This window comes from Mus caroli, chromosome 2, assembly GCF_900094665.2.
Source record: "Mus caroli chromosome 2, CAROLI_EIJ_v1.1, whole genome shotgun sequence".
In the NCBI taxonomy this organism is placed as follows: Eukaryota; Metazoa; Chordata; class Mammalia; order Rodentia; family Muridae; genus Mus; species Mus caroli.
In genome coordinates, this window is record NC_034571.1 from 25,091,818 (window position 1) to 25,114,964 (window position 23,147).

Genomic DNA, 23,147 nt, shown 5'->3' on the forward strand with positions numbered 1-23,147 from the left:
CACAGACACACACACAGACACAGACACAGACACAGACACAGACACAGACACAGACACAGACACAGACACAGACACAGACACAGTCACAGACACATTCTTCCCCCAGCTCAGGCCTTTGTCCTATGATTTTCCTTTTCTAATCTAGGAGACCCTTGGGAGATGACGTAAGGAAAATAAATAAGCAAGCATGTGAGTAACTCGAAGCCTTGCTACCCACCAGCACCTGCATTATTAACCAAATCCGGAGAATACCCACAAGGCCCCACTCCTGTGTGAGAAGGCAGGGACTCCATAGGTCAAGGCCAGCACTCAGGTCTCTGGGGGGCAGCAGAGGGCTGTGGAGGAGTTGTGAGGCCTGGCTTCTCTGAGCAGGACCTCCAGGCAGGGCTCTTGTCCAGACCCTGCCGGTGGCCCCTGGTTCCCGGTCTTGGTTCACATGGTTCTCCTTTATGGAGGAATCTTTTCTCCCAAGGGTCTCTTCACCGTGTCTGACCTTGAAAACCAGTTCACCAGAAAACTTTGGCCCAGGCTGCCTTCCCTTCTACTAAGTTCTTCTCCGCTCAGCCATCAGAATAAATTATTTAATCATGAGGAAAGGGACAGTGGGGGTGGGCCAGCCATACCCGTCCTCACCACTAGGATGGCAGGGGTTAGGGGGAGGAGGGCCACTCTCTTGATGCTGATGCAGCAACTATCTTCTGGCCCAGACCTTGGGCTGTGTGACCTTTGCTGTGTGACCTTGAAGAGTTACTTCTCTGGGTCTCGGTTATGAAAGGAGTGGTTGGATCAGACCTTGGATTTTCAGTCTTGTCATTAAATTTTCCTAAGTGCCTAACATACTGCCTGGCTACCCAGGAGAGGGAGGAGGGTGGGAGTGGAGAGGGAGGAGGGTGGGAGTGGAGAGGGAGGAGAGGCCCCAGTGCTGTGCAAACATGGTGGCCAGTGTCTGGGTAGCCGGTGGTCTGTGGCCCTAGCAGCAGGCTCTTACCATGGGAGAAGATAGGCAGGTCTATGGAGATAGTTGGGTTCAGGAAGTAACATTTGTTATGGTTGACAGCCAACAAGCACAAAGGTCAGTGGGGTGAGAAAGCTGTACTTTCCAGTCTTTCCCGGTGGCCCCAAGGGACAGCCCCATGTCTCAGTGGCCAGTCAGACCTCAAAGCAGATGTGACTGGCTTGAGGCCTCTAGGGTCTCCCTATAGGGTGGAGGACATAGCTTCTAATCTCTTGAAATCACTTCCATATGGAGCCCCAAGCCTCTGGGAAGACCACACAGCAAATGAAGATGCTGGTTGCTGGCTGTGAGCTGTGAGGCATGCCTGGTCTCCTTGCTATCCAAGAGGCAAGAGGGTGGCTTCAGTCAAAGGTTTGAAGCCAGCCTCAGCAACACAGGAGGATTCTGTGTTAAAAACAACAAAAATGCAGGATTCCAGGTTGTATTTGAATTTTACATAAATAATGAATGCTTTCTGTTCACATAATTGCGTGCCAGAGACTAAGCACTATTTCTATTCCTCTAAAGCTCGAACCTGAGATGTTCTGTTTTTCACCTGCCACCCTTGCTTACCATGTGGCCAAGACTTGCCCTCTGCTCTGACCTGTGCCCCCCACCCCCTCAGCTTCCTGTAGGGTACACCCACTCACCTGCTAGACCTAGCCCTGATGACTCCCATAGACTGCAGGGTGTCTGTGCTCTTGCCTTCCTCGTCTTTTCTCTGGAGCTGACAGGTCCCGAGTCAGCCCCTGGAGAACATAACATTTCCAAGACAGGGCCAGGTTCACCTCCCAGGGAAGGCACACACCAGACAAGCCTAGCTCTCAGGACACGTGGCAGGCCCAGCTGGGTGTCTGACAGCCACATGGAGGACCACGGGGGCTCTGGTCTGTGCCAGGCCTGAGCGTGCCCTGCCCAGCAGGGAGGGGCAGGCGATGCCCAGGAGTTACCAGTAGGGGCACCATCTGGGCCTCAGCCTGGCACCAGTATGTCACAAAAATCGTGAGCCGGCCCTTCTCTCCTCTGGGCAAGAGAAGCGGGTGTTGGAGCGACTCCCAGACGGGAGGGCTGCAAAATGTAGGTCAGCTCCCAAGCCAGTGAGTGATGTCACCTGCTCCTTGGGGCAAAGAGGAGGCTGCAGGGAGTTTGGGTGAGCACAGAACAAGGGGTGCTGGAGGTAGGCAGGATGGAGACCCAGGTCTGGCTCCTCACAAAGACTGAGCCCCAAGGGGATCATACATCTCCCGAATGGGGTGCCTGTGTGGGAAGCAGGGTGGGGGTGTTCATCCTGTCTTCTCCTGAAGCAACTCACTGCAGAAAGGGTTCTGCATAAGTGGTCCCCAAAACTAGCTCTCTCCCCAAATGGCCACATGTTGTCACACAGGAGGCCAGGCAAGGCCACAGTTACGGGTTCTAACCCTGAGGATAACAAAGTTGGAAGCAAAGCTAGTGCTTTAAGGCAGCAGGCAGTGCCTTCCTCTCTCACCGAGAGGAACATTCCTCTTCTATTTGGGGAAAATCTTTTTTTTTTTCTTTTTTCTTTTTGGTTTTTCAAGACAGGGTTTCTCTGAATAGCGAACTCAGAAATCCGCCTGCCTCTGCCTCCTAAGTGCTGGGATTTAAGGCGTGCGCCACCACTGCCCAGCTGGGGAAATTTTTGATGGGCCTTTGGTTATCATAGGGCAGGTTCCAACTCTACGCTGGCTGGCTAGGTGACGGCTCTGAGGGATGAAGGAAGAGTGGCCATCAGGACACTTTTTTTCTGAGGTCTATAGGAGGCAGGGGTGTGGCTGGGTGGAGGGCCAGGTAGGCCTCAAGGTTGTGTTAATTCCCACCACTGTCCCAGTTTGAACCCAGGCTAATGAGACCCATAATCTGTGGCCTTGGGCCACTGGTGGGTGGGAAGTTTGCATCTTTGGTGGGATCTGTGATATTGGGGACAGGCCATCTGGACTTAAAGCAAGAGAAAAGTCAGGAGAGAAGCTGAAGGACCCACGCGGCCAGTAGGGCATTAATACATCTGTGACCATGACCACAGCGAGCTGAAGCGAACCAGCTAGACAGAAGTCTCAGGGCTGGGGGGACCTGCGACTGGGTCCAAAGAGCACTGTCAATCAAGACTTGAACACCTGTGGAGGAGGGGGACGTTACACTGCAGGCTGAGGGGCCGCAGTGAGCAGACAGGCTGAGTGATGCCAAGGTAATGGGGACAGATGTGGGCTGCAGCTCCTCCTGGAGCGGATGGCCGGCAATTGAGTTAATTGGCTAAATCAAATTTGGGCTTCTGTGCAAGCCCTTTTCTATTAAGTGCCTGATATACATCACCTCTGCAGTCCCACTGATAAATCTTGTTACCCATTAGGAAGCCAGACAAAGCCTCCCATGCTCAGATGACAGTCCCTGCAGCTGCAGTGACTGCTTCCCTTGAACCCAGCACAGTCTGCACCAACATGAGCTAACCTTCAGGTTCTCAGAGAGGGAATCCATCTTGGGCCACTTCTCTCTGGGACCCGTAACTACCTCCTTTGTGTTTTGCCTTCCCCAGGAAGATCCTTCCCTAGATTGAAGGTCTCCTTCCCACACATGTGCACACACATGCACAGACGCACAGATATGTGCACACATATGTTTCTAAAATTCCCTTCAGGAACTTCTTCCTTCAGCTGTCCCTGTTTGACTAGTTAAAAATCCCCATCCACACGGCCCCTCAAGTCAGAAACCCAGGAGTGAGAAGCCCTCCGCAGCTCACTCCCACTAACTCTTTCCATCCACTCCATGACTACCTTCCATCGTCAGACATCATCATCATCATGGCTGCCATGGGGCTTGGTCTCACATGCTCTCTGAGTCTTTCTTTGCTTTTGTCACTAAGATTGGAGGCCAGGCCAGGCCTTCTCACAGCCCCACCTCACCTTTCCTCAGACTAAAACCACTGCTCCCTTTAGCTACAGGGACCTCTGCCACCCAGCTCTGCCTGCTACACTTCCCTCTTGTGCCCCCTCACCACATCTCAACCACTGTCACCGAGTCCTTGAGCCCTTAGAGCCTCCTGCACCTGGACAATTCTCAAGGCTAGCAATAGCTTTGAGGATGCCCGGGAGGGATTATCGCTAATGGGAGAAGACCCGTCTTGATTGCAGGCAGGACCACTTTGGGCAGGAATTTTGGACTACATAAGGAGCACACACTCATCTTTCTCTGCTTCCTGACTATGGTGTCATGTGACCAAGTTTCTGTTGACTTCCCACTATGATGGACTGTAGCCTTGACCTGTGAGCTAAAATAAATCCCTTCTCTTTCACGCTATTTTTTATCAGGGTCTTTTATCACACCACATGCACACCAAATGCATGCACTAAATAAATAAAGGATGTAAAACAGAAACCAGATTGTCTGGCCAGAGACAGGCAGGGGTTTGGGGGCCAGGGGTCTTTTAATATGAGTTTCATGTGGGCCCTTTCCTGAGCAGACCTCACATGCAAACTTTAAGAACACGCTCTTTTGGAGTCTTCAGATGCTTTGCCCTCCTAAGAGCCCACAGATGCAGGTAGAAAACCTTTTGGCTCCCTGCAACCCAGGACTCCTTCTAGTTGCCCATGATGGCTGGTTCGGACTCCTGCTCCCAAGAGGCCTGAGCACTTCTACACTCCCTTTAGGGACAGACTCATTTAAACCTCATAGCTCCTGTCTCCATTCTTCAGAGGTAGGAAGGAGGACAGACAGATTAGTTCTCTTGTTCTAACGGCTCATACCAGACTTTTACCTGGACAGTACAATATGGAGGCCAGCTATCCAGCCACTTACCCACCCACCCATCTGTCTACATACACAGCTATCTACCCACCCACCTATCTCTCTATCTATACACTCACCTACCTCTCTATCCACCCACCTACCTCTCTATCTATCCACTCACCTACCTCTCTATCTATCCACCCACCTACCTCTCTGTCTATCCACCCACCTATCTCTCTATCTATCCACTCACCTACCTCTCTATCTATCCACCCACCTACCTCTCTATCTATCCACCTACCTACCTCTCTATCTATCCACCCACCTACCTCTCTATCTATCCACNCTCTCTATCTATCCACCCACCTACCTCTCTATCTATCCACCTACCTACCTCTCTATCTATCCACCCACCTACCTCTCTATCTATCCACCCACCTATCTCTCTATCTATCCACTCACCTACCTCTCTGTCTATCCACCCACCTACCTCTCTATCTATCCACTCACCTATTCATCTGTCTACTTATCTACCCATCCACCCATCTGTTCACTTACCCATCTATCATACATTCAGCATCCATATGTCCTCCCATCCATCCATTCATCCATCCATTCACCCATCTATCCATCCACCATCCATCCACCCATCTGTCCACCATCCATCCATCTTTCCATTTTCACTTTTGTATGGTTCTGAGGATAGAATCCAGGTGGTAGGCAAGTGCACCATCACTTAGCTGTGATTTCAACACACACACACACACACACACACACACACACACACACACACACACATTTAGGGAGAGGGTCCCACTACAGAGCCCAGGTTGACCTTAAACTCAGAATCCTTCCTTTATCTCCTAATGCAGGGACTGTACAGCTTCTCCACCACACACTGCTCTTTCCTTTTATAAGACTGAATAATATTCCACCACATGTCTAGACTGCCTTGCATTTATCTATTTTCCAAAACATCCTTGGGCTGTTTGCATCACTGGCTATGGTGAACCTGCTGATGTAACATGGTATATAGGTACCTGTTAGGTCCTTGCTTTAAGTTCTTTTTGGTGGATCAGATGGAGAACCGCTGGGTCACATGTTAATTCTGTTAATTCAACATTTTCAGGCATCATCATACTGTTCTCAGCAGAGCTGGGTATTCCCTTTCTCATCAGCCATGCAGATTGTTCTAAGTCTTCACCAACACTTATGAGTTTCTGTTTCCTCTATCTTAGCCCTGTGATGGGTATATGCAGCCTCTCTCTCTCTCTCTCTCTCTCTCTCTCTCTCTCTGTCTCTGTTTCTCTCTGTCTGTCTCTGTCTCTGTCTCTGTCTCTGTCTCTGTCTCTGTCTCTCTCTCTCTCTCTCAAGACAAAGTCTCTCTACATAGCCCTGACTGTTCTGGAACTCACTGTGTATCCCACGATAGCCTGGAATTCAGAGATCAACTTGCTTTGCCTCCTGAGTATTGTACTGTCAGACCCAGCTCCATCCATTTCTTAACCTCTAGACCTCAGTTTCCCATTTATGTAATGGGACAAGGATCTTCCTGGGGCAGGGCTAAATGAGGAAACCCCAGAAAGTGTCGGGGGGGGCACTAGCCTTGGAGACTTGCTTTGTAGGTGATGGTCACTATTGCTGAGGGTCAGTTCCATCCTCCACAGCCTCCCAGGATTCACTTCCCAGTTTGCAGTGGGGAGTCAAGGGGGACAGAGGCACGGGGTGAGTGGAAAGATGCCTTCCCTCCCCGCCCCCACACTGCCTGCCCCAGCAGAGGTTTGCTTCTCTCTGACATTGCTATTCTTGTCCTGTGACTGCATCTCCAGTTACTGGCGATCAATAGGGACAGGAGGTTTATGAAAAAAGCAGGAGGCAAGAGAGGGGGCGGGGTCAAGGGAGGAGAAGACCGTGGTGGGCGTGGCCCAGAGACGACAGAGAGAGCTGCCCACAGGCTCAGTGAGGGCCCTGAGATCAAGTAGGTCTCCTCCTTCTCAAGGGTTTTGGCTCCCTCTAGGGCAAAAGAGGACAGAACCCAGCCAATACCCAACACTAGGATCGCTGAGTAGGGAGCCCACTCCTTTTCTGCCCCTGGTATATGAGGGTAGAAAAATCTGTTTCCAGGGTAAGCCCTGGTAGTGGGAACTGGGTGGCCCGCCACTTCCCTTTGACTCCCAGACTTGGTGGCTAGCAACCCTCAGTGTGTCAGCCCTGCCAAGGGCCTGTGTGGCTGCTGTCACAGCTGCAAGGGGGCCCTGGGGCTGTCAGTGCTGGACTGCAGGGAATTCAAAGGCTTTGGGAAGCAATGCTGGTGTCTTAAAGAGCCAGCGATTCACAGGGGTGCCTGCCATGTGCCTTTTCTCTCTTTTGCTGCTGGGTTGCAAGGGCCTGGCTGCGTTTCTCCACAGGCTTCTCTCTTCCCCATTACTTCTGAAGACAAAGACACCATCCCTCTCTGCCAGTGCTTCTGAGCCTTGGGGGCCCTTTGGACTTGCAAACCCTGCTTGCCCAAAGGCACCCTTTTGCCTTTTCTAGGTGTTAAGACCCTGGGTGTGAGCAGGACACCTTCCCCAGCAGCCCTTTTTTTGGCCCTTCCCTGCCTCCTTTCTCCCCTGCCGCCTCAGGGAAGGAAGGGGACATACTATAACACCATCCCTTCAGCAGCAGCTTGCACACTGGGGAGATTATGCCTATGGCTCCATATTGCAGATGAGGAACCTGAGGCTCAGGCAAGTTTCCACTTGGCAGCTCACTTCCTGGGGACTCCCCTCTCCCCAGCTCACTGGAGGGGCTTTGCAAGGACCCCTCTGATACCTGCCAGGTGAAAGCCAATTTCTGGTGGGCCTTATCCTATAAAGCTCCCCTGGAAATGTAGGGTGAGGCTTGGGCTGCTGGGACAGGCTGTATGTCCCTGCTCCCATGCGTCTGTAGGATCTCCCTCCTCCAGTGCAGTTTTTGGCTCACATTCCCTGCAGTTTCCAGCCAGCCTCTCCTGCCCAGACTCTGTACCTGAGCTCCCCCACATGCAGAAGAAAATAGCTTCCACCTCCTTCAGCCTTCCAGGAATGGCCCCTGGAGACAGGGCGGCAGGGAGGCAGAACCCCAGGGTGCTGGTAGATGGATTTCACTCTTAGCTACCCGTGCAATCCTGTTGTCAGCACACCTCTTTGTATCCATCTGTATTAGCTCCTTATTCCCAGAGACCACACCAGGTGCCTCTGCCTCTTGGCCCCACCCTCCAGCCATCTGGGCCCTCCTTGGAGATGGAATTGCTGATTCGTGCAGAGTGCAGAGCATGAGACCACCAGCAAAACAAAGCCCTCTAGACTTGGGAGAGGAGGGGGGGGGACATTGTCTCGTGGTCCATATTGCTTCAGCACTGAGGGATGCAGTCAGAGCTAGGATGGGAATCCAGGAGACCATGAGGCTAGGGCCTCACTAGAGAAAGCTGTGTGAGGCTTGCTTGACCGTGGACTGGTCTGGACTGGGATCCTGGCTGGCTGACATTTAGCTCAGCTGAGAAAACAGGAGGCAGGCAGAGAGCGCAGGGTGAGCGCCATGGGCCAGGATCAAGTGCTGCTTGCTGGATGCTCTCACCTGGGCTTTTGGGCTCTCTCACCCTCAATACCAACTTGCAGGTTATTTGTTGTTATTTTGTTGGCAGGTTGGGGAACGATGGCAGGTGCCATGGGGTGAGAAAGCCCTAGAGCCTGAGAGCACTGGACACTTCAGGGGCTCCCTCTGTTGGCTCACACACTTGCTTCATGCCACCTAACTAGACCTAATTAATCGATAACTAAACTGCAGCCACCTGAAGAGTACTTATTGCTCTGTGAATTGATTGCCACACTCTTGCCACCACGACAGAGAATCCCTGTGCCCACAAAGGCTGCATGCCAAAAGAGTGCTGGAACTGCCCTGCCACCTCTCCTCCCTGACACCCTTCCACGGAGATGGTGGTTCCCAGTGGGCCCAGTCTTGTCACAGATGGAAAGGAGAGGACTAGAGAGGAGTGTGGAGAGGTTGGGCTTGAATCCCAGCTTACAAGAGTCATGGTTGCTACCCTGCTGGGGCTCTAGGTGTATTCTGGTCCTGACTGGCACCATCATGGGAGGGAGCCCACAGACCTCTAAGGCAGAGTCTTGTATATACTAGAGATGAGGGTCCCTTGTAGCAATGGACAAAGAAAGCAGGCTAGGGTCCTGAGGCTGCTACACTTGATCTTAGCCAAAAGGCCGAGAAGCGATGGGGGTGACATGGCTGCTACATCAATGCTAAAATGTGTGGGCCCGTGCTTCCTACTATGATGTCTTTGATGTGTTAGGTCAACAGCTTGACAACGTCTAGAATCACCTGTGTGAATTATCTTTTTGTTTTGTTTTTTAAAAGACAAGGTCTCTCTATGTATAGAACTCCCTACATAGACAAGGCTGGACTCAAACTCACAGAAACCCACCTGCCTCTGCCTTCTGAGTTCTGGAATTAAAGGTGTGCACCACCGTGAGCACCTGTGGGGATTATATTGTTCATGTCACCTGAGATGTCACTATGAGTGACAGCCACTCCTTGCCTGGGATCCTGGACAGAGAGGCAGCCTGCATGCATTGCTCTCAGCAATGAGCCCCTAACTGGGACATGATAGACAGACAGCATTGGCTCTCAACCTGTGGGGTGTGATCCCCTTGGTGGTCGAATAACCCGTTCACAGGAGTCACCTAAGACTATTGGAAATCACAGATATTTATATAAAAAGCCACAACAGTATAAAAATACAGCTATGAGGTAGCAAAGAAAATAAATTTATGGTTGGTGGTCCCCTCCAACATGAGGAACTGAATTGAAGGGTCACAGACAGCATTAGGGGGGTTGAGGAGCACTGCTCTGCCTTTAATCTTTCCACCATGATGAACTACTTTGAACCAAAGCAAACCCTTTCTTCCTTAAGCTGCTCTTGTCAGGGTTTTTGTTTGTTTGTTTGTTTGTTTTTTGAGACAGGGTTTCTCTGTGTAGCCCTGGCTGTCCTGGAACTCACTCTGTAGATAAGGCTAGCCTCGAACTCAGAAATCCGCCTACCTCTGCCTCCCAAGTGCTGGGATTAAAGGCGTGCGCCACCACCCCCTGGCTCTTGTCAGGGTTTTTAAAAATCTTTTTTTAGGTTTATTTATTTTTATGCATATAAATGCTTTGCCTGTCTGTCTGTATGTGTTCTCATAGGTAGGAAGAGGGCACCAGATCCCCTAGAACTGGAGTTATGGGTGATTGTGAGTCACTGTATGGATGCTGAGAACCAAATCTGAGTCTTATCACAATAATGGGGGCTGGAGGGGGAATGGTAGGAGGGAGCCATCTTTCAGTGGCTTCCAGAACACTCCAGATTTGAAATGCCCTGTCCCAAGTAGGTAAGAGCCATAAATCAGAGACTGATACAGAACAGGCTGCAAATGTGCACCTGCCAGTTTTGAACCTGCCTCTACTTCCTGACTGGCTCACCTCTGTCTCCATCCCTGGAATTCATATACAGTATCAACAAGAAGGAAATGCAGGCACAGCTGCAATAGAGTGCCCCCCATCTCACCCCACCCCCTCACCTCACCCCACCCCACCTCACCCCAGCACACCCCAACATTCTCCACTCTACGGCACTGGGCCATCACACTCCAGGCAGAGGGCGGGAACTGACTCCAGGCTTTCTTTGCTCCCCTCCTCCACACCCTTCTTTGCAATCCTGGTCAAAATATGAAAATACATGTTTTGCATGTTGTGTGTCTTCTAAAAGTGGGATGTGGGGGTAAGTAAACAGGGTGGAGATGTTGCAAATACAGTCTGTGTGTATAAATTTCTCAAAAAAAAAAAAAAAAAAAGCAAAACAATAGCAAAACGAAAAATCACCCTAATCAGACACATGGGCCAGCTAATGGCTTTTCTCCGTGTCAGGAGCTACACCCTAGGCAGCACAGAGCCCGTGATGGAGAGACATACAAAGCCCCCCCCAACACCCCCAGGCCTCACACTGCCCTCTGCCAGCCTGCTCCAGGCCTCTGCTGCCATTCCTTTGGCTAGCATTCATTTTATTCAATATTTTTTAAAGCATTTATTGCATGCTGGGCACTGCTGTGAGCTCTTTGCCAAATCTGACTCATCTAAGCACCCTGAGGCCGAGGGAAGCAGATTCAGCTTCCCCATCCCACAGGTGGCTGGGGAGTAAGGACCTCTTGTAAAGCCTGCATGGTATCTATTAATGAACAAGCTCCCGGATGGTGCAGAACCCTCCTCCCTTTCAGACATTTAACACCCAGACAAGTTCCCCCAATTATGGCAAAGCTTGGGTATCTTGACTGCACAGGCAGTCCTTTGATGTAGCACCAGGTGACATCTGAGGCAGGTGACTTCTTGAAGCCTGGTGGCATCCGAGAACAAGGTGAAACCTAGGTACCAGGTTGACATAAACATTCCAGGAGTCAAGAGACAATGCAGGTATCAGGAGACATTCAGGTACCAGGTGACATCCCAGGAAAGAGGTGATCTCTAGGTACCCAGGTGATATCCCAGATATTAGATAACACCCCAGGAGCCAGGTGACATGTCTAGAACCAGGTGGCATCTCAAATAGCATATAATATCCCTCAAAACCAGACATTCCTAGAGACAGCCAGGTACCAGGTGACAACATTACAGGAAACAGCTGACATCCCGAGTGACATCCCAGTGCCCCTGGGCCTTACCTGCCAATGACTTCGATATTGGAGATGGCATAGAAGTACTTGTACAGGTTCTCTCGCTGCACGTAGGTGCCACCCAGCGCAGGACGCAGCAGGCGCATGCGCAGGTCAGTGAAGGTGAAGAACTCCTTGAGGCCCTTGGCGCTCTCCATCCTCGTGTACAGGTTGTCCATGTTACGCAGGTCAGGGCCGGCAAAGATGGCAAAGCGGTCCCTTACCTCAAAGCGCACATGCTTCTCTTTCTTGGACCCTGCCCAGCGTGAGTACTCCTCGGTGCAGAGCACCCGGTGGGCGCTGGAGGGTGACATGTCTCGGGCACGGCGGGCAGACATGCCGAAGGCCTCCATGCAGTCCTCTGCATAGAACTGGTATGGCTGCCAGGTGCGGCCATTGTCCAGGGACTTCTCGAGGACCATGACCGTGGGCCGGCCATACTCAAAAGTCATCACCACGTCGTCTGTCAACTCCACGCTCTTGTTCCATGAGAGGGTGATGTTGGCCTCCAGTGGACTGGGGTAGCGACTCCACGTGACGCTTTGCCAGTAGGTGGCCAGTCCCTCATCTTCCCTGTCAAACATAAGCCGGGGCGGGTGGGCCAGGTCGGGATTGGAGGCATCACACTCGTTACTGCACAGGTAGGGGTTCTCCTGTAGAGGAAGGGAGTCTGTCAGGAAGTAGATGCTGGTCAGTGGGAGGGGCCTGCGATGTGCTTGCCCTGTGCTAGGCTGGACATTTGTTAGCCATCAGCAAGCCCTGGATGCAGGAGTGAAGTGCCTGTCCCTCACAGACAGCAGATGCATATTAAGATAATGAGGTGGGGGTCTTAGGTACTCTGCACTTTCTACTCCATGTTCTATAAGCCCATAACTGTCCTAGATGCTAGGCCTATTAATTAACAAACAACAGACCTTGTTACTGACAGCCTCACAGTGCCCTAGTCCACACGGCCACTTTGATGAATATTTCAGGTGCCTGTGCAGAGACAAAGTAGCTTGGCTCTGAGTTAAAAACCTCTCACTCTCTAATGAGCCATGAGGCCCCTGAGGGGGGTGGACACATTGCCACCATCCCCTGGTCACCCCAGCCAGCAACACTGCAGTCAGCCACTGGCCATGGGCTTTGATCCTCCACAGGCCAGAGCTGGTGTGCAGGCAGTCTAAGGGCTGCTCTGTGGGCACCTGGGCACAGCTAGCCTAGGGCTTCACTGAGACAGGACCCACAAAGCCCTGACCCACCAAAATAGCTCTGTCCTTGGCTCCCTGCAGTGTCAATGTCCACCCATCTGCCTGTCCCTGAGGATGGGTGAGGCCTGAAACCTTGGGGTACAAGAATTTCTCACCAGTATAGCACCTCATTGCTGAATGGGAAACTGAGGCCCAGGGTAGGCAAGACAAGCCAAGTCTTCTCAGAGGATGTGGAGGTACTTCTGAAAAGAAAGCCCTCACCTCACCCCTCTCTTTTCTCATCCTCCCTCTTCCTGTTCTCTTCCTCATCTGTTTTTCTCCCTATCATCTGGCTTCTTTTCTTTCCCCAGCCCTACACTGCCTCAGTGTCTTACAAATCACAGTGAAAATGGAGGAGCTTTTTGTGACTTTCACTGGTAACTCTGGGCCACCAGTGACTGGTCTCACACCTAGTCCTGAATGGGAAGAGTCTGACTGACCGCCACAGGCTCCGTGACAAGCCCAGTGATCAGGAGAAAGCACCAGATTGTGGCTGGCTGACCAGGAGGTCACCCCTCCATGCTCTGCTCCAGGTAGCATCGGGGACACATGGAGCCCAGGGCGGCATGCCTGCTTGTGGGTGGCAGACACACTCATAGAGCTTGCACGTGGATGGGAGAGCTGGGGTTCAACCCGACTCAGGCTGGGCACTCTCCCACTCACTTGTTCTTCTGTAGTGAGCCTGCATTGAGGCTCAGTCATGTCCCTTCAAATCCATATGTCAATGCCTAGCCCTCAGCAACCTCTAAAGGCAGTAGGCTGTGTTCTGAGACAGTCTTTACAGAGTTGAAGGATGCCCTTTGGTGGTCCTTCTCCTTCTAGGAAAGGCCCCTGAATAAGGACAGAAAAAGGACACACACCAAAACACCAGGGTACGTACACACACACACACACACACAAAGGGCCATGAGACACAGGCAGAGGTGTCCACATCACCACATGGAGAGAAGTTGTATCATACCTCCAGCAGTTTGGTCTTGAACCTGTGGGACAGTCGATGCCTTTACTGGAGATGTTAGCTCTTGGCAGGTTCATCCCAGTGAGCTAAGTGGGAGGGGCAGCTTTTCCAGGGTGTCCTCAGAGACACCTCTTCCACAAACTTGTATTTTTTTTTTTTACCCACTTCACTTACCTCTGAAAACCATATCCTTTTCTAGGCCACCGGGTCCCCTGGTGATTGTATTAATGTCTGCCCATCATATATTGACTGTCAATATTCCTGTCACACACACACACACATCCCCCACCTCAGCACCTTTTGCTAGATCCTTTCCCAGCCCCTGCCTTACCTACCCCCAGCCTGCTACTGGTCCTTGGGCTAGGGGGTGGGGGACACACGGTTCCTCAAAGCCATCAGCTGTTCCAGGGGTCCTATCATTGAGTATGGATACATGGGGCTCTGCCAGGGGCTGGGGACTCCAGCCTGATTAAGGACCCATGCTGCCCAACCTGCAGGGCCCTGCCAGCCCCCACCCCAGCCCCTGGGAAGCAGATGGTGAGCCACTAATGAATGAGCCTGTGTATTTACCAGCCTCATGTCGGCTGCAGAGAAGGTTTTGCCAGCACAGTCCTCCCAGCTTCTTTACCCGCACAGCCACCCCAAAACCTTAGAGTTCTGCACCACCAAGGAGGCATGGGCTGTGTCCTCACCAAACCTTTCTGAACACGAGTGTGCTCAGGCCCCGGCTTGCTTTTCATGTCACACTGGGGAGACCTCCCTGGGAGTTCCAGCCAGCCCTGTCCCCACCCAAGTGGGACAGCTGAGGACAGTAGGAGGCAATGGTGGCTTTGCCAGCCTTTTGGGTCTCTGGTATCCAAGACTACGGAGCAGATTACACGTTAATGAAAACAGCCAGATGAAGTGGCCCGACAAGGGCAGCCAACGCTGGACGAGTTTTGGGCACCTTGCAGAAGGGAACTCAAGCTAAGCACTGAAGATTTCAAAAATAGCCCTTGTTTCTCTGACCATTTAATGATTATCACCCCCAAAACAAAACAAGTGCACACACCTCTTATTTTCAAAGCCTTAGGTTCTTGGGGCATGGTTCAGTCAGCAAAGTGCTTGCTGCAGAGACTTAAGTTGGAGACTCAAAAGCCAGGTGACCTGGCGGGCTGCGGCCCTGGGTGAGCTAGCTGGAGCAATGCTGGCAAGCTGGTCCTGGTGGTGAAAAGCTGTAGGTGGTGGAGAAGTGCAGGAGAGCTGGCAGGCTGACAAAGTCAGCTACCTCCCAGGCCCTGATCCAGGGCTCTGAGCTGTCCCACCCAACATCTACCCCATCTACAACCTGCCGGAGTGTGTATAGGGCCAGTCCTGCAGATCCAAAGCTGCAGGATCTCTATGACACAGGGCAATGACAGGACATCCAAGAGGAGTTCCTGTGAGGATCCAGTGTCGACAGCGTAGCAGAAACTGGAGGCCCTGAACCAGACCAATGATTCCCTGCAATGAACATTTGCAAGTAAAAATGTGTGCACAAAAGGGTGTACTGTGTGACACACTGTGACACATCGCAGCTTCCATGGTGAGATAGTTTTGGTTTTGTTCTTTTTTCTAAAAAAAAATTGTTGGGGAGGGACAGGGAGATGAGTGGGATTGGGGAACATGATGTAAAATTCACAAAGAATTAATAAAAAGTTTTAAAAGAAAAAAAAGCCAGACAAGATGGCACACTTATAACTCTAATACTCTGGTGGCCAAGGCTGAGGCAGAAATATCTCCAGGGCTCACCAGCAGCTGAGCATGACTGGCTGGTTCGAGGCCAATGAGACAACTTCTTTTTCTTTCTTTCTTTCTTTCTTTCTTTCTTTCTTTCTTTCTTTCTTTCTTTCTTTCTTTCTTTCTTTCTTTCTTTCTCTCCCTCTCTCCCTCTCTCCCTCTCTCCCTCTCTCCCTCTCTTCCTTCTTTCCTTTCCTCCTCCTCCTCCTCCTCCTCCTCCTCCTCCTCCTTCTTCTTCTTCTTCTTCTTCTTCTTCTTCTTCTTCTTCTTCTTCTTCTTCTTCTTCTTCTTTTGTCTTTCTTTTTGAGACAGGGTTTCTCTGTGTAGCCCTAGCTGTCCTGGAACTCACTCTGTAGACCAGACTGGCCTTGAACTCAGAAATACACCAAATGAGACACTATCTCAAAACCAAGATTTGTGATGCCTAAGGAATGACACTTAAGGTTGACCTCTGGCCTCCCTTCATATATGCACACAAAAACATGCACACATACACAAAAAAGACCTTAGTACCCCCCCATTGCAGTCACCCACCACGTACAATGCCCAAATAATTTCTAGGGGCCTCCTCTGGACTAAGGGTTAGAGCTCCCTGTTTAGGTCTGGGGCCATTAAGGAAACTGGTTCTATGGTCCAACAGCCCTACTTAGCTCAGCTCCTCAGAGAGGCCCTGTGACCTTGAGAAAGTCACATGACTTTCCTGAGCCTCTATTTCCTTGTCCTGTGTTCTGTGAGATTGTGTATGAGAAATCGGGGAGATGGTACCATACAGCAGTGACAGATGTACACAGCCAATTTGTGCATGTCAGCTGGAGTGGGAAGGAGATGAAGGTAGAGGCTGGGAGATGCTGAGGACCCAGGGACTCCAGACATAGACCACCTTGAACACAGACTGCTTTAGTGACAGCTAGCCCAGAGGATCACAGTGATGGCGGGGCCAGGGGCAGATGCCGTTGCTATGGTCATTGAGCATATACCAGCCCAATGTCACTTCCCCTGGATATGATGGGACTGACCTTGGAGAATCCTGGGGAGGCTGAGCTCAGCATCGCTGCAGTTTTCCTGTTTCCACATACCCCAAGCAAGTCACCTGGAAGGTAGGCAGTGCAACAGCCCTGAACCAGCAGCACTGGCATAAGGGTGGGGTAGGGTGGCATGACAGGACTCTCTAAATGGGGCAGTCTGCAGAGAGACTGTTTTGTGGCACATTTGGACACTTTCGTCTCTAGCGATTTTGCTCCTCTGTTATTTCCAGGGCAGGAGTTGGAGCCCTGGTGGTAAACGTGGTGGGCAAGCTCCGGGTCAAAAGCATAATGGAACAGAAAGTGACCCGTCATCCAGCAGAGCACCCCTCATCTGGGGACGGTCAGCCACGTGAAGCTCTTCATAGGCCTCTGGGGTCATAAGCAGCCTGTGTTCAAGGTGTGCCGTGGCGTCATCCTCTCACTCACACAAGGAACAGCAGCATAAGAAGGCATTTGCCGTGCAAGACTGCTGAGCGGATTTTAAGCTCCACAACCCACAGGAGGGCGTAAGGAGAGAGCCTCCAGGATATACTCCTCCAAGCTCACTGCAGAACATATGCCCACCCCCATCTCACACACACACACACACTAATAGTAAAATAGTAAATAAATAAAACTTTAAATTATTTTAAGAACACACAGGTTCACCCTCTCCTAGTCTTTATGAAGGCACATATGTCACATAAGACCTAAACTAAACACAACTCTCTTCTTAGTCTGTTTTTCTTACTTTCTCCCTTCCTCTTCCTTCCTTCCTTCCTTCCTTCCTTCCTTCCTTCCTTCCTTCCTTCCTTCCTTCCTTCCTTCCTCCTCTCCTTCTTCCTGGTTCTGAGGATGAGCTCAGGGACTAGTGTACACCATGCAGGGTTCTAACCCTTACCCACACTTCCTGAGCTTTCCTTTACAATCCTTAGTTTGTTTATATGTATGGATGTTTTGACTACATATATGTCTGTGGACCATGCACATGCACTGATGTCCATGGAAGCCAGAAGAAGATATCAACACCCTTTAACTCGAGTTACAGATGCTTGTGAGCCGCGATGTGGTGCTGAGAATCAAACCTGAATCTTCAGGAAAATCAGTTGGTGCTTGTAAACCCGGAGTTATCTCTTCAGCCTCTTTGCTTTTGTATGGGTCTCAGGAACACAGAGTGGGTGAGGAAAAGGCTTTGAGGCCTACCTCGTCTACACAGGGGATCCCAGGCCAGCCAGGATTACACAGTGAGACCCTGTCTGTATACCACAAGATGAGAGTCTGTGTAATGTACATTCAGGGATGCTGGATGTAGTAGGCAAGATGTCCATTCCTGGCCCACCATGTATGCACCTGTCCCAAGATGTTTGCTTTCAAGGGGTCAGATTTTTCAGTGCTCAATACCCAGCTCAGACAAGTCAGGAATCTGCCATTTACCCAAGAGGGAAAAGACACAGCCACCCCCAGCCCGTGCCACACCCCCCACACCCAAGAGGCAGACAACCCGTGTTTTTGCCACTGGGTGTGTGGGCAGGCCCTGAACCGTTCAGCAGCTGACAGACTCTTTTTGAACTTGGCTGCCAAGCTGTCAGCCTCAGGTGGGGGTTGGAGACACTTTCTGTGTATCTCCAGGTGGGAGGCGGGAGACTCCCAAGGAGTAACCCAGGGTATGGGGTGCTGAGATGAGGAGATGAGGGGATACAACACCAAATACTATTCTTACAACACTTGGGATTTAGGGGTGGAGTAAGGGGGAGGCAGAGAACCCAAAGACAGTCAAGTCAGCCTTTCCCTTCTCCTTGGACTTGGGGAGAAACTGTCCTGGCCTGGCCAGGCTGGAAGGCAATAAGCATGCTGACTTCCTGGGTGCCTTTCCCCAGCGGCAGTGCCATGTAATCTTGGGTTGAGCCTGGCTCTATACTTAACCTCCCTACTCAGGAACTGACAGTGGGAGCAGCCAGGCGACTGTGCATTCTTATCCCAAAGTTTCACATTCCTCACTCCCTCCACCCCCCCACCCCCACCCCCTACATGGAAGGAAGGGAACAGAGCCATGGCCTCCTCCCCCGAGGCAGGGAGAAAGCCAAGTGCTGGGGGAATTCGCCCTAACAAATTATTTCCTATTTCTTGGTAAGAAAAGTTGCAGTGGCAATGAATTATTAACAAGACGGAAACGGAGATGGTGTTCGCTGCTGGTCCTAATTCGGATTGCCCTGACTCCCTGCCTCCCTCCTCCCTCTCTGAGCTCCTCTCTCTGGCTAGCTCTCCGTATCCTTCTGCGGGTTCATTGATTTATCCCATCTTCTTCCTCTGCCCCAGTCAACAGCAAGGTCACCTGCTTCTCTCTCACGAATCAGCAGAAACCCAGAGTGACAGTCGTCCAGGGAGACTTATTCTGTAGGGACAATTCTCCCATGTTCCCTCAATTCTGCAGGCAGGGAGGACAAGCCGTCCATTCTGGACCTGATACTCAACTCTTTATCCCAGCAGAGTGCCATCCGCAGAGTGCCATCCGCAGAGTGCCATCCGCAGAGAGTCTTAGTAATTATCCTCTTGCCCCAGGCCCAGCCTTAGCAACCATGTCCAAGGCAGAGGTCTATTTTGGACCCAGAGTCTCAGGCCACCTTCCAAGCCTGTTCTGGCTTGAGCCCAAGTCAGCAAAAGCACTTCTTGGTCCTTCACCGTGCAGGGAAGCTTTGGAAGAAGGCAACTGGAGGCCTTTCATTTCAAACCTGCCCACCTTTGTCCTCCTAGAACCTTCTATGTGCAAGAGTAAAAGCCCAGGAAAGCAGGGACCAGCAAGCCTCACCTTAAGACACCACCCAGCAATGGCTTTATGTAGAGCCACTCAACAACCAAGCAGGGACTTTTATGACGATGTGTGCATGAGAGTCGTGTCCAGGTCGGGCTGTGGGCACAAGCAGCAGCTGAGGAGATGCCAACCCTAAGATTTCTGTCTGCTTGAGGTTGTTGGCTTTAGCAATTTTTTCATCTTTCTCATCCCCAACAGCCCTTCAGAGTGCCTCAGGACACAGGGCTGTGCATGTGGCTGAGACACCCAGGAGATGGTCTGCTGGCTCAGGGTGGAGAGCTAGACCCTGTTCAGACTTGCCCTGCCTACAGGGACACAGCCTGGCATGGCTGGCTTCCTCCATCAACAGAGCAGTCACAGGGAGTGCGGGTGAGTTCTGTCAAGGCAGTGACTACATGAGGGTTAATCTCTCCAAGAACTTAAAATTGTCTTTAAAAGAAAAAAAAAAGGCTCCATTCTGCTTTGCCCTGGGCATATGTGAATTCTTCCCACAGCCAGACTTCCAGGAATGTTTGGGGTGGGAAACTCTTTCCCAGTTCTGAAGCGTGCCTGGCACCCAGCCGTACGGCCCCCACATGCAATGAATGCATTCCAGGCCCTCCGTGTACCACCTACTAAGCAGACACATGTGAGCCCCTGACTCGGAAGAGGATGGTCCTCTACATTTGCATACATCTAGACACTGGGTGCTCACTACTACAAAAGGGCAGGCCTGATTGGATTGCTCTGTTCAGAGAGACTGTCTGTCTATCTTGCACATGCTCCATGGTGCCTGTCCCAGGACCTTTTGTGGTCCTATTTTCTCTCATTGATGCTATCAGAATTTTCCAGTGCATTAGAAGAAGGTGAGAGAGGGGCCTCATGAGACCAAGCTTGACCCCTCCTGCTGTTTTCTTTGAGAGAGTCTTGCATATCCCAGCTGGCCTCAAACACCCTACATAGTTCTGGTTGACCTTTGACTCCTGCTCCTCTGGCCTCTGCTTTTGAGAGCCAGGATGACAGGTGTGTATCAGCACGGCCAGTCCATGCGGTGTTGGAGATTGAACCCCAGGGCCGTGTGCATCTCAGGCAACCTGTTTACCAACGGATACAAACCCAGATCCGAGCCTGCCTCCTTCTTCGCCAGGATCTCCCCAGGCTCCAGGGGTTCCCTTTCGCTCCTTTCCCACCTATGGCATCTGCACGCCTCATCCCTGAGCTCACACTTGGGGTGGTTTGCCCTCCTACCCACCGAATTCCCCGTTAGGGGCTACACTCAGCACCTGAGTAACTTGAGATATTTTTTTTAAACAAGTAAATGAAAGAAGAGGAAAAGGGATGGGAGGAGGAAAGGGAGGAAGAGGGAGGAAGAGGGAAGAAAGGGAGGAAAGGGAGGAAAGGGAGGAAGAGGGAGGAAGAGGGAGGAAAGGGAGGAAGAGGGAGGAAGAGGGAGGAAGAGGGAGGAAGAGGGAGGAAAGGGAGGAAGAGGGAGGAAAGGGAGGAAAGGGAGGAAAGGGAGGAAGAGAGAGGAAAGGGAGGAAAGGGAGGAAGAGGGAAGAAGAGGGAGGAAAGGGAGAAAGAGGGAGGAAGAGGGAGGAAGAGGGAGGAAAGGGAGGAAAGGGAGGAAGAGGGAGGAAGAGAGAGGAAAGGGAGGAAAGGGAGGAAGAGGGAGGAAGAGGGAAGAAGAGGGAAGAAGAGGGAGGAAAGGGAGGAAGAGGGAGGAAGAGGGAGGAAGAGGGAGGAAAGGGAGGAAGAGGGAGGAAGAGGGAGGAAAGGGAGGAAAGGGAGGAAGAGGGAGGAATGGGAGGAAGGTAGGCTTGGAGAAGAGGAAGCCTCTGGTAAAGTGGATTATTGATTGGAGACTTAGAAAATGCTTAGAGGGTAGGAAAAGCTCCCGTTCTTTAAAAGCTTGTGCAAGGCGTAAGCTAGACTCAGGCAGCCTTCCCAGAGAGGACCTACTCTGCTGACATGAATATTTCATCACCAGGGGGAAAGGCAGGCTGTGAGGATTCCAGCACAGGGTGGGTGGAGTGAGGGCAGGGTAGAATGGTCCCTCCAGACAGCTCTGGGGCCGTGAGAGCCCTGGTCATTCTGCTTGCTGGTGGCAGCTGTCCTGAGCTTGCTTGCTGAAAACTAGGGCAATAGGGCTGGGGCCTGGGACAGACACAGACAGTCAAAGGCACCCACAGGGGCAACGTACCTAATCACCACTAACTAACTGGTAACTCTGTCCCAGCCCCTGTCCTGTTCCCACAGGGGACACCACCAGCCCCTTGGCTTCCTTTATCCTCTAGCTGACACCAGGCACCCTGTGTAAAGTGACCACTGGCACCTTACAAGTGCTGGCCTTTGTGAGGGAGTTCCAGGATCCATTCAAGTCCTTAGTTTCCTTGTCAAGTCTTTGCTGACAGAGCCATTTCACCATGTTCCCCAGCCATCTCACCAGCTTTCCCACGTCTTCTCTCAGACCGTGGCACTTCTATCTGAGGGCGCCACCCAGTGGCAGGTCTCTGATCCCTCGCTATGCACTTCCCTGACCCCTCCCTGAGGACACCTCCCTGGCTCTGTCCCAGCTGCCTATTTGTACACTTGACCACAGTGTCACAGAATGACATCTTTGGTTAACAGCAAGTTTTGTGACCTCCTCAGGGTGCTCTGAGAAGACAGGACAGAGGATGGCACATGCAATGGACTTACGGCTGCAGAGCGAGAGCCTCTTCGGTGGGACCCCTCTCGGGGGACCTCAGCAGCTAGAAAAAAGTCTTAGGCTAGGTGTGGCAGAGCACCCAAACAGATTGGGATGGTCCCTGCAGAGGGCCATTGGTGGTCTCCTACTTCTCTTTGGGGAGTTAAGAGACAAGGTGGGACACAGCCGGGCAGCTGCAGACTCTGTAGGTGCAGCCTCAGGTCAGGGTGAGTCTGGGCTACAGGTGAAGATTTATTCTTCTACGCGTTCATCAGCTATTGTCAGTCCTTCGAATGTCACTCTGCGGAAGCAGCATCAGAGAAAAGGAAGGGATACGATGTTCATGGGTCTTAGGTTCAGAGATCTTCTCTGGTAGTGGGGCAGGAACCTAACCAATGAACTAAATAACCAGATAGCCAACCAATCAGCAAACCAGCTAAGCAACCAGCCAACCAGCTAACCAATAAACCAATTTGTCAACTAATCAACCAGCCAACCAGCTAACCAATAAACCAATTAATCACCCAACCAACTAAACAACTGTAAGAGTTAATCTTTATCATGGATTTAAGAGGATTTGAAGTCCCCCAGGAGATACATTTTTGAGCATGTCTCTTTTCGGGGAGGTTTAACCGAAGAAGGAAGCCCTTTGTTCTCATCAACTAGGCTGTGCGCATTGGTCCCAGCTGCAGAGTGGACCAGTGACCTGAGCATCAGTGTTCCTCTCTCTGTGCTCCTGACTATGGGGTGGTGTGAGCAGCCATTTCTCACTCCTGCCACTATGATTCCCTAACCATGAAGACTGTACCCCCAAACTGTGATCCCAAATAGATTTTTTCTTCAGTTATTTTGTCACCGCAAAAAGAAAAGCAGCTAATACCCCAGTCAAAGGTAGACCTATGCATGCAACTGGGTTTGGGGCGACGAGATGGTTGGTGGAAGACCCTCTGGCTCACCCCACAGTGGAGGGCCTGGGGATACCCACAGCCACAGCACAGCACAGATCTCGGGGTTTTCCTAGGCAATGGACAGCTAACGACTACTCAGGAAGTTCTAGAGTGCCGAGGGCAAAACTACTGCCTGCAGACCTCAGATGGCGGGATGGCTTCCCAACTTGAGGCGGGCAGAGACATCAGTAGGACCTTCTGTCTCCTCACCATCCCTATTCCATACTTTCTCCAGGTGAGAGCATCCCAAGCACTTGGGAGCTCAGGTGAGCAGGCAGGCAGGATTGCCCAGTGCTAGACAGTCAGACCCGGAACCATTCCCCGCCCCCTGCTTC

At 51.6% G+C, this 23,147-nt stretch overlaps 1 protein-coding gene across 7 annotated transcripts in view; it reads right to left on the reverse strand.

Moving 5' to 3' along the window:
• Ntng2 (netrin G2) overlaps window positions 1–23,147 on the reverse strand; it is a 58,148-nt gene that overhangs the window by 20,847 nt on the left and 14,154 nt on the right. For all 7 annotated transcript variants that reach the window (XM_029474607.1, XM_021153814.2, XM_029474608.1 and 4 more), the window contains exon 3: window positions 11,452–12,095. In XM_029474607.1, the coding sequence (XP_029330467.1) occupies window positions 11,452–12,095 (644 nt within the window). The remainder of the gene's footprint in view (window positions 1–11,451; window positions 12,096–23,147) is intronic.